The sequence below is a fragment of the Nicotiana attenuata genome, unplaced genomic scaffold, assembly GCF_001879085.1.
Source record: "Nicotiana attenuata strain UT unplaced genomic scaffold, NIATTr2, whole genome shotgun sequence".
Taxonomy (NCBI): domain Eukaryota; kingdom Viridiplantae; phylum Streptophyta; class Magnoliopsida; order Solanales; family Solanaceae; genus Nicotiana; species Nicotiana attenuata.
The window spans coordinates 78,264-90,518 of record NW_017673378.1 but is presented as its reverse complement, the minus strand read 5'-3'; the positions used below and the strand labels follow the sequence as shown (position 1 = coordinate 90,518).

Here is a 12,255-nt window from a genome sequence, read left to right as displayed (position 1 = left end):
AAACCGGCTACAATCCTGGAATCTTCACCTACTCTCATTAAAGTCCAAACAACAAAATTTTGCATTCTTGTTAATTTAGTTGATTACTTATTTAATTTTCGCAATAGTAGACTAATATAAAACAATATTCTTGATTATCTTGGACAGTTGATTGACTTGAATAGCCTAGTTAACAATTGTTCTAAGTATATGTAGGTTCGACATCTGACTTTCGAGTCTCTTTATTACTTGACGTCCACGTATGCTTGCGTGTACTTAGAGAAGATATGCGTCTTACATCATTAAACTATCAAAGCTTGCATATGGAGAAGATGTGCATAAAATATCAAATAATCCATCCACAGTTGCATATATAAAAGATATCCATGAAATATGAAATAATCCTTCTACAGTTGCATATAGAGAATATATGCATGATTAAACAAGTCAAGTCACACGGATCCATATATAGAGAAGATATGTACTGTGATTCATCTGATCAATTAAAGCATCATATAGAGAAAATATGGATAAAAGTCATGTATACATTTCGGAGCTAGCATATAGAGAAGATATGCAGTAAAATCATGTATACATCCAAGGAGTTTGCAAATAGAGCACAGATGCAAAGTCCAACCAAGGATCAATTTTCCATAAACCACGTCAACCAGAAACCCGTTGGTTTCTCACAACCTGCGTGTATACCATCAAGAGAGAAACATGAGAGGGTGACCTTATGGGGATGGATCCTTATCCACACGCTGCACGGACAACTCACGTGCCATAACTGCACGGACAACCACGTGCCATGATCATAACAACCGTACGGACAACTGATGTACCTTAATAACTCAACCCACACGGAACACTCACGTGTTACTAAACAAGTCCATCACACAGAAAACATATACAAGAATAAATTGTCATGGCCCAAAATCTCAACCACGGGGCTGTGATAGTGCCTAACATCCACTTGCTAGGCAAGTCAACGTTAGCTCAAGAGTTAAGCAATTTTAGCAAGTTAAAAATAGAATAATAATAATTAATGACTGATAAACTCTGAAATAAATGTAATAAAGACATAAGTAATGCCATCTCTCTAATCCTAGAATCAAGAGTGCAAGTGCATGAGCAACTAGAATACTACAAATATGATCTGAATGGAATACATCTGTTTGAAACAAAATAAACAGTAAAAACGGGATAGAAGGGGACCTCAGGAACTGCGAATGTCGTGCAGCTCTACCTCAAGTCTCCTGAGCAAGTCGGATCCGAGCAAACTCCTCTACGCGCGGCTGTGACCAACATTGGGATTATCACGACCCAAAATCTAAGTAGTCGTGATGGCACCTAACCCAACCCGCTAGGTAAGCCAAATAACAGTAAACATAATTCAAATGAAAATAAAATGAATCAATAAGTGAAATAACATAATCTCTATACAATAACTCAAGGACTGGTAGTACAAGTCCTGAGCCACTAAGACTTAGATTTACAAGCTGGTATGAAGTAATAAAATATTTGTTAGGAATATACATAAACAGAATTCAAATCTATAGCTACCAAGGACAACTGGTAGCCATATTTGAAACGCAGGTACATCTTCAATGCCATCTCCCATCATGCACAGCATCTCAGCTTCAAGATCTTCACACGAGGTGCAGAAGTACTCAATAAATATCATAACTAACCTCAGCGAGGTAATAGAATCAAGAATTATAAATGATACATACCAGTCACCTGTACAAGTTCATAAATGTCCAACAAGTATAGAACAGATATATGGTCAAATCAAGAAAACACATATAAAACCACCTTGGTGCTTGCAATTCTTTTTAAAAGTGTTTTGCTCGATCGACAATCCAGCATATAAGGAATATATCTAAGTAAATCAGGTAAATAGTCAAGGAAATTATAAATAATTATGATATGCAATAACTAAATATCAATCTGTTGCGGCACGCAACCCGATCCCAATAAAAATCACATCAAGGCTCTCCAGCCCATATCAGAATCTCAGTAACCGAGCCAATAACTAGCTCTCTTAGAGCTCACATCAACCATAAACCTATAGATTTCTTATAATCCGCGTGTACACCATCAAGAGAGAAATATGAGAGGGTGGCCCTAGGGGATGGATCAATATCCACACGCAAGAACGGCCAATTCAACGTACTATCAGCCCGGCATAGTCATAGGCTCAATATAATAATCCGCCTGGTGTGGTCACAAGATCAATATCAACCACAGGGATAACTCATGTGCTGCACGGACACCTCACGTGCCATAATATCAGTATCTTCGCACAGACAACTCTGGTGTTACACGGACAACTCACGTGCCAATAATCATAATCCGCCTGGCGTGGTCACATGCTTAACATAATCGCCCGACATGGTCACAGGCATAAGAACACAATCCGCACGACGTGGTCACATGCTACTATTCCAATCCATAGACATAAAGAAAATATGCAAGAATACATCTACATGATCAAGAACATCAAATTTCATAATCCTGGACTGGTATAAGTGACATGCTAAGGTGTATGCATGTGCAAAGTGTACTATCATAGCTCAAATCGTCAATTTTATCACGACAATAGCAAATATCACGTACATTTAGGGAATTAGACTCTATGTAAGCTCAAACATGGATCAAATAGTTCACAATATGGCTACAAAGATGAGAAACATCACAACTTAAAGCTTAGGCATATCATAGCCTAAGAACTACCCGAGCATGGATAAATACCCTGGTGCTCGCACATGGGCTCAATCCCCACACATATGAGCACTCATAGCACGTAGATATCACAAATAACTCGGACAACTAGTGCCTCAACCAGCATTGGATAAGATACTTACCTGAAGCAAGCCCAATCAAATGTCGAGCAAGCCGAACAACACTCTCAAAATGCCATCCCACGCAAATCATCCTCCAAACGGCTCGAAACTAGCCCAAAGCAACTCAAAAACATCAACTATTCCGATCATAAATCATACATAACACCTGTATATACGCTCGTCACCTCACATATATGTTGCCTCCCACACTTTTCAATTAGGCAAACAATGTCATATCTTAAGAGTTATTCCCTCAACAAGATAAGGCAAGATACTTACCTCGTCCTGCTAGCCTTCAACCACAAATTGCATAGAAGTCTCGCTCTAGCCCTCCAATCACGTAAATCCAAGCCAATAATCAACCAAGGAAGTTAAACAGTGCTATAGAAAGCGATCTCAATCCATAAAGCTTCGATTTTTGAAGAATTCCAAAAAGTCAACACAGGCCCGCGTGCCCAAAATTTGGAATCAATACCAGAATTCGATGACCATAATCTGTCGAGTCCAAATATACGATTAGATCCAAAACTGAGTCCACATCGATTCTCAAATCCCCAAAATACACTCACTTAAAGTGTAGTCAAAACCCCAAATTCCATCTCAAAATTCTATATTTTGGGTGTTAATAATTCATGTAGATTCTTGAAATTATACAAAAAATGAGTAGAAATTACTTACTCCAAAGTCTTGTATGATAATATCTAAGCAAAATCACCCCTCTCCAAGTGTAGAGCTCAAAATGTGAGAGAAATTATTCAAAATCCCGAAATAACATCCCAAATACACTGCCCAACAATACCTTACGCTAACTCGACCTCTCATTTGCGTTCACAAAGCACAAACCAAAGCTACTGACCAAATTCACTTCGCGATCATGGCATCAACCTCACGATCGCGATAGCCAACAGACCCCCCCCCCCCCCACCTTCGCAAACGTGGAGGAAAAAATCTCCCATACATGCTTTAACTCCTCGCGAACGCGACTACCACTCAGGAACATGATACACCTAGAACCAGCACTATGTGGACGCGACACTTCCTCGCTAACGCAAAGGGCAACGACCTAGCACCAAACATACACTTCGTGAATGCATCGCTTTGACCGTGAATGCGAAGCACACTGACACCTACTAAAAACTAGCAACTCCAACCATCAGCACAATGGTCCGAAACTACCTCGAATCACACTCGAACCCCATGGGACCCCATCCGATTATACCAACAAGTCCAAATACACATCATCCAAACTTATCCACAGGCTCGAAACACTATAAATAACATCAAAACCAAGAATCGAAGATCAAAATCATTCTTTTAACTTTTAAACCTGCAAATTTGTCGAACGCGTCCGAAACACAGTTAGACATTCCGGATCACAACCAAACTTTGCACACAAGTTCCAATCAACTAAATGAACCTAATAAATGTCTCAAAACCACAATAGGAGTTTGATAACACCAAAGTCAACTCCCGGTCAAACCTATAAACTCTCTAATTTTTTAAATTGCCAACTTTCGACAAATAAAGCCAAAACCTTCTAGGAACATTCAAATTCAAATCCCAATGTACACCCGAGTTCAGAATCACCATGCAAAGGATTCATCAAATTATCAATTTGAGGACGTTTACTAAAAAGTCAACCCTTGGTCAATTCTTCCAATTTAAAGCTTCCAAATTGAGAATCACTCTATCAAATCCATCCCAAACCACTCGAAAATCAAAACCATCCATGCACTCAAGTGATAAGTGATAATAAATCGTGTCAGGCTGCTCAAAGTCGCAAATCATGACCGTGTCAGGCTGCTCAAAATCGCAAATCATGAAACAAAATGCTAGAACTCAAAATGACCGATCGAATCGTTATACGAGCTTATTTGGATTAAATTTGAATGGTCATTTTCTTAATCCAAAAAACGGAAATCCAAATCAAAAGTTTTATATTCGATCCAAAGTGCCCAATGCCCACTCCTAGGCATGAGGATTAGGGGTGGGCATCGGTCGGTTCGATTCGGTTTTGAATATTATCGATTTTGCCTATCGGTTATCAGTTTACAAATATCATAACCCGATAACCAAACCGATAAGATATTGGTTATCGGTTATCGGTTAATCAGGTATTGATCATTATCGATTCGGTTATCGATTTACCCGATAAGGTAAAACTAAAATTAAGAGTGCTGATATATATTACCATGGCCTTTGCCAAAGCTCACAGAGGCTGAACGGTGAAGTCAAGCAATTGATGGAAAGAGACGAAAATTTATTTACTGTGTAGCAGTATGAACACTACCTATTTCAGTATTTACTCCATTCCTCGTTGAAGAATGGCATAAAGTTCTACTTGAAGCTGGTTGACATGCCTAATCAGCCCGGTTAATCCAAAATCTAGCATACTCTATAACAAAACAATATCTCCCAACTCATCAAGTTGCTTGAATGGCTTACATATATGTAACTCAGTAACTAAACGATAATAGCAGCTGTCAAGATGCAGATTCAAAGATAATACTTTTCACTCAAGCCCCTTAACTTTATCCTTTTCCAACACGAAGCACAGTAGACAGAGACAGGAACCGGCATCCTCAACGCATATATTATAAATTTCACAAATTCAAGATAAGTTAAAATTCTCACCTTTAGATGAGGCCAGATGGTACAACAATGACATCCATATTTGCATTGTTGGGAGGAAGCTGCAGACGAAGAGGGTAAAGCTTCCCATTCAAAGGACTCTTAGTACACACAGTAATGTCCAAACTCCAAAGTAATAGTTCAAACACATTAATAACAATACAAAATAGTAGCAACCTTAAGATTAACAAGTCCAAAGTCCAAACATAATACTAGTAGTTCAAATTCAAGTAAACAACACAACAACTACTCAATCCTTATAGGCTTCACCAAATTGCGCTCCAAACAACGCTCAACATGCCTCATTAAGGACTTAGTACCAGTTTCTCGTGCATTGTAACATAAAACAAGATGACAATGACTACATCTTACTTTCCACTATCCATCATCACCTTCTTCAGTCCTTTCATAGTGACTCCAAACATGTGAGATAGCTTTGAGACCACAAAGTCGAGGCATGGTTACACCTATTAAACATAAAAAGAAAATATATTAAGTCAAGTAATATTTGTAATTATACTATGTGTTATATAAGTTGAATAATTAACTTACTAAAGTTTTAACTTACAACTATCTAAGATTCTACACATCATCATCGCAGGGTTCGTTTCCAAGATTGGCAAAATCTATGAGAATATATATTAATAAGTCAAACAACAAAAATATTAAATAAACTATTTATAAATATAAAAATAATATACAATCAAACAAACTAAAATATTGCTACCTTGTTCTAGTTGCTCGAGAACATCTAAATCTTCCTCAACACTTACAAGTAATGGCTCACTTCGAAGCCAATCTTGAAGGCACACTAGAACTTCCACCAATTTAGGAGTCAATGAACTCCTAAATGAATCAAGAATACGCCCTCCAGTGCTAAATGCACATTCAGATGCAACAAACCTCTTTTTTCTTTGTCTCTTTACTTTCGATTGAACTGATTGAGATTATGATGTCGCATTTGAATTAGAAGCTCCACTTTCACCAATCACCTTATCAATCATGATATTTTCAGCCATGCTTTTGTGTCACTGTGAGTTTGATTTAAAAGAAATCAAGCAGCGAGGCAACAAAATCTTAAAATGAAACACATATAACTACAGATTTAGCTTAAAATCTTAAAATGAAACACATATAACTACACATAAAAAAGGAAAATATAGATAGAAGAAAATATTTAATGTGGAAGCTATGAACTTTGGTCANNAAGTAAACAACACAACAACTACTCAATCCTTATAGGCTTCACCAAATTGCGCTCCAAACAACGCTCAACATGCCTCATTAAGGACTTAGTACCAGTTTCTCGTGCATTATAACATAAAACAAGATGACAATGACTACATCTTACTTTCCACCATCCATCATCACCTTCTTCAATCCTTTCATAATGACTCCAAACATGTGAGATAGCTTTGAGACCACAAAGTCGAGGCATGGTTACACCTTAAACATAAAAAGAAAATATATTAAGTCAAGTAATATTTGTAATCATACTATGTGTTATATAAGTTGAATAATTAACTTACCAAAGTTTTAACTTACAACTATCTAACATTCTACACATCATCATCGCAGGGTTCGTTTCCAAGATTGGCAAAATCTATGAGAATATATATTAACAAGTCAAACAACAAAAATATTAAATAAACTATTTATAAAAATAATATACAATCAAACAAATTAAAATATTGCTACCTTGTTCTAGTTGCTCGAGAACATCTAAATCTTCCTCAACACTTACAGGTAATGGCTCGCTTCAAAGCCAATCTTGAAGGCACATTAGAACTTCCACCAATTTAGGAGTCAATGAACTCCTAAATGAATCAAGAATACGCCCTCCAGTGCTAAATGCACATTCAGATGCAACACTTGAAATAGGAATAGATAACACATCCCGAGCCATCTCAGCAAGAATGGGGAATCTAGGTGAGTTTACTTTCCACCAAAGCAATATATTACCGTCTGCTATTTCATTTTCAACTTCTTCTGTAAGATATTTTTCCAATTCTGATTTAGAATCTAAACCTCCAATCCCAGCTTTATGTCTTTTTAATTCTTCAAAGAAAGAATCAAAAGATCCAATTGAAGTTTCCATTGTGTCCATCCTGAACAACAAGATTCATAATATGAGCCATACACCTCACGTGAAGGTGCTTACCATTCATGGAATTGGTCCTCCATTTAACTTCTTAGAAAGCTCCTTCACCATCACATCATTTGAACTAGCATTATCAACTGTGACAGTGAAAATCTTTTGTAACCCCCACTCTTTCAAACAATTAACAATACTATTTGCCATATCTTCACCCCTATGACTAGAAATTGGACAAAAGTTGATAATTCTTTTATGCATTTTCCATTCACTATCAATCCAATGAACAGTAATACACATATAATTTATTCGTTGTAAGGAAGTCCAAGTATCAGTGGTAAGGCAAACTCTCTGATCTTTAAAAAGCTTCACCAACTTACGTTTTTCATCATTGAAAAGATCAAAACAGTCCCGAGTCACAGTTCTACGTGAAGGAATTCGAAAAAAGGTTGTGCAACTTTCATAAAATTCATAAAACCTTCCTTTTCAACAAAGCTGAAAGGAAGTTCATCAACGATCACCATACAACACAAAGCCTTCCTACATTGTTCTTGATCAAATTTCCAAGGAACAACAGCTACATCACCCTTATTACCCCCCGGAATAGGTTTAAAGCCTATTTTTGATTGACTTTTTACAACATTTAAAGGCATTTTTGTACAATTGGCCATATGTGTAAGGAGTGATTTCGTACCATTATCTTTTGAATCGGCAAAATATTCTCTTTTGCAATGTTTACAAACACCCTTTTGATTTCCTTCCGGATCAATAATTTGGTCAAAATGTTCCCATGCAACAGACCTCTCTTTTCTTTGTCTCTTTACTTTCGAATGAACTGATTGAGATTGTGATGTTGCATTTGAATTAGAAGCTCCACTTTCACCAATCACCTTATCAATCATGATATTTTCAGCCATGCTTTTGTGTCACTGTGAGTTTGATTTAAAAGAAATCAAGCAGCGAGGCAACAAAATCTTAAAATGAAACACATATAACTACAGATTTAGCTTAAAATCTTAAAATGAAACACATATAACTACACATAAAAAAGAAAAATATGATAAAAGAAAATATTTATGTGGAAGCTATGAACTTTGGTCATTGGCATAGGAATAAGGAAATGCTAATTTGAGGCTTAGCATTCCTAGTTTCAGTAACTGGACCCTAATGTTGAATCCAGAAACCAAATATTTATCCCTTTCGAACAGGATTTGTGAGTCTTCAAAATATGTCTTCAAGAAACCAAACAATCAATGTAGTATAAATTAAAAACTAGCTCAAACGTCTCCTAATCAGCCAAAATGCTTTTGTGTCACTGTGGGTTAATTCTGTCACATTTTAGGGAAACCATTTTTCGAGCTTCATAAAAAAGGAAAATATGCAAAAATTAATTTCTAAGATACCAAACTAAGACGAATTCAGAAATGGGATATGAAACACTGACCTTAGTGCAATGCTCTGCCGGAAAAAGATAATAGAAAACTGAGTCTTGACGGGCTCAGCCGTGGGAGTGTGACCGCGTGAGTCATGAGGCGGAGAATTGGTGAGGGCTTGAGCCGTGTGGCCGGTGGCGGACTAGCGGAGAACTGGTGAGGTCTGAGGGTGAGGACTGAGGGTGACAGGGAGTGAGGCGGACTGGCGGAGAAAGAACTAAGAAAGAGAAAATTAGTATATGAAACCCTAGTATTACTAGTATATACTTAAGGGTAAACTAGTAAATTAGTAAACCCTTATTGGGTTATCGGTTTACCCAATAATAGAATTGCTAAACCGAGCCCGAACCGATAACCCAATAAAATTTTTTTTTATCCATTACCTAACCGTTAACCCAATAACCCAATACCGATAACTCAATAAGTAATTAACGGTTCGGGTTATGGGTTTTACCGGATATATGCCCACCCCTAATGACGATGTTATTCTTTAGTTCGCCGGCATTAGCTCTTTAACTTATTTTAAAAAAAAAAAAAAAAAAAAAAAAAAAAATACCTAACTGGCGGAGGTGCTTATTCAGCTACGTGTGTGTGTCACGGAAAAGATGGCGAAAGGGGGCCCGTAGATCCTCGATACGTTGAATCTAGAAAACCCGGAATTGGCTGTTATGGTAAAAACTCCCTACAAGTGTACCTTTCTTGTCTTTTCTCGCAGTACTGAAAAAGGCTCTGAATTTGGTTTGAAGTGGTGGAAGTTGTAATAGGGCTCAACAGATCGTCAGCATTTTGTAAGTTGTTCACTTTTAACAGATCTTCATTCTTCAGTTTCGTATCTCTTTTCTTTTTGCCTGTATGTGAAGGCGTTAGTTTGCATAGGTGATATCGTTCATGATTTGGTACTTTTGTTTGTCTTGAAGGATTTTTGGGAAAGGGTTTTGTATGTTAATTCCAGTTCTGAATTTTGTATTTAATTATTACTTTTAAGTAATGGAAAGCAATTAATTTATGATCAGGAAATATGATGCCAGGGAATAGTTGTTTTGATTTGCAAGGCTCCATGAGAGCTAATCATCAACAGCTTCAACATTATCAGTCTCATTCGAAACAAGGGGCAATTAATGCAAATTTCCCCCTCACTATAGGTAGTATGCAGCAGGACTGTAACCAGAATATTTCTTTGGCTGATCGGGGTAAGTCTGCTAGTGATGAAGATGAACCAAGTTTTACTGAAGATGCTGCTGATGGTCTCAATGACCTTAATAGGGGAAAAAAGGCAACCCCATGGCAGCGTGTGAAATGGACCGATCAGATGGTGAGGCTGTTGATAACTGCTGTTTCTTACATAGGCGAAGAGACTGCTGCAGAGTATGGTGGAAGAAGAAAATGCTCTAATTTGCATAAGAAAGGGAAATGGAAGTCAGTGTCAAAAGTCATGGCTGAAAGGGGTCATTTTGTTTCACCTCAACAGTGCGAGGATAAATTCAATGACCTAAACAAGAGGTACAAAAGACTCAATGAGATCCTTGGCAGAGGAACTTCCTGTGAGGTAGTTGAAAATCCTGCTCTTTTGGATGTGCTGGATCACGTATCAGAGAAAGGAAAGGAGGAAGTTAGGAAAATCTTAAATTCAAAGCATCTGCATTATGAAGAGATGTGTTCCTACCATAATGGGAACCGCTTACATCTGCCCCCAGATCTTGAACTGCAGCGTTCATTACGTTTGGCTCTTACAAGTAGAGAGGAGCATGATGACAATGATGTTAGGAAGCACCTGCAAGATGACAATGATGAAGATGATCATGAAACTGACTTGGTGGAGGACCAAGATGAGTATGAGGAGAATCATAGCTTGCCTAGGGATCACAGGTTACATGGGATGTCAGGAGGTTTTTCAAAGAGGATAAAACAATGCCAGGGTCATGAAATTGTTACTTCTGGTAATTCCTTGACTACTCTAGATGGTAATAGGACTTTCAGATCTCAACCTCAGAAGGCAAACACTGATGCCAATCAAATGTTTTCCGGATGCAACAAAGCTGATATTCCGCAGAAACAGTGGATGGATCATCGTTCGTTTCAGCTAGAAGAACAGAAGATACAAATTCAGGCGCAAATGTTGGAATTGGAGAAAGAGCGTTTCAATTGGAAAAGATTTAGCAGGAAAAAGGACATTGAATTGGAAATGATGAGAATGGAAAATGAGAGGATTAAACTTGATAATGAATGTATGGCATTGGAGTTGAAGCGAAAGGAAATGCTTGCTGAAAATGTTTAGGCTATTGCTGTTGCGAAAGTTAGCTGTATCAGGGAGTGTGCATCAAAGTTTACATTTCTTAGGGAAGAAAGAAAACCACCTCAGAATCAGGTCTTTTTATGATATTAACTGTGCAAACTGCAAATTACTGCTTTGCCCAATGTTGGCTAATGCTCTTGCATGTATTCTAAGCTTGCAGTTATCCTTGTAAACTTGGTTGATGGTTTCTGATTGTATATTTTGAAAAGAGATCAATCCTGTAACTCTCTTGGGTTTTAGTTTGTCCTTTCTCTTAATGACTGTATGTCTTGCTTACTGTCTAAAAGTGATATGCTTGTTGCAGGGTCCGAGCTGGTTCTAGGAAGCCCTCATTAGTTTTATCTGCTGATGTTTCTAACACACTAATCAAACATAGCTCTATCATTGAGGAACTAGTGTGTTCATCGAATTTTCCTTTTTTTTAAGGCAGAAGGAACACCACTTCAGAATAATGTGTTTCGTGCTATATTAACGGTACAAACTGCTTATTTAATGTTTCTCTCAATATTGGCTAATGTTCTTGCATGGATTTCAAATATAGCATTTGTATGTTGGCTAATCCTATTGTATGGACTTCAAAGCTAGCATCTGTATGTCGGCTGATGCTTGTTCCTGGACTTAAAAGCTAGCCGTCCTCTTTGTCATTCTAGTTGAGGGGCTTCTAGTTCTATGTTTCGAAAAGGGATCTCAGTCCTGTAAATCCATTGGAATTTTAGTTTGTTCTTCTTTCTCTTAAAGACAGTATATCTCCGGCATACCATCCATTAGTGATAAGCTAGCTGCAGGATCCTTTATGTAGCTGGCTCCAGGAAGCCCCATTTAATCCTATCTATTTATATTTTCTACACCCCATCAAATACGTGTTTGTTTGAAGAATGTGTGTGATTTTCTTTTACATGACCTGAACTGTTGTCTTAAATTCCTTACTTGGTTTTGATTCAAATATAACATCGTGGAGTGTGATTGAAGAACCTTTGG

The 12,255-nt window shown here is 37.5% G+C and overlaps 1 protein-coding gene across 2 annotated transcripts; it reads left to right on the top strand.

Annotated features, from left to right (window-relative positions):
- Window positions 1-9,512: 9,512 nt before the first annotated feature.
- On the top strand, window positions 9,513-11,534 carry LOC109216202. Of its 2 annotated transcripts, none has more exons than XM_019380335.1 (2): window positions 9,513-9,772; window positions 9,998-11,534. In XM_019380335.1, exon 2 carries the CDS (start codon window positions 10,003-10,005, stop codon window positions 11,257-11,259), a length of 1,257 nt encoding a protein of 418 aa, XP_019235880.1. In that variant the 5' UTR covers window positions 9,513-9,772; window positions 9,998-10,002; the 3' UTR covers window positions 11,260-11,534. The 2 variants fall into 2 exon arrangements, with proteins under 2 accessions (XP_019235880.1, XP_019235881.1); XM_019380336.1 differs by having other exon boundaries at window positions 9,552-9,772; window positions 10,013-11,534.
- Window positions 11,535-12,255: the final 721 nt, after the last annotated feature.

Excerpts from the sequence above, each read along its gene's own strand:
- LOC109216202 (XM_019380335.1), top strand. The coding sequence starts at position 10,003 with ATGATGCCAGGGAATAGTTGTTTTGATTTGCAAGGCTCCATGAGAGCT.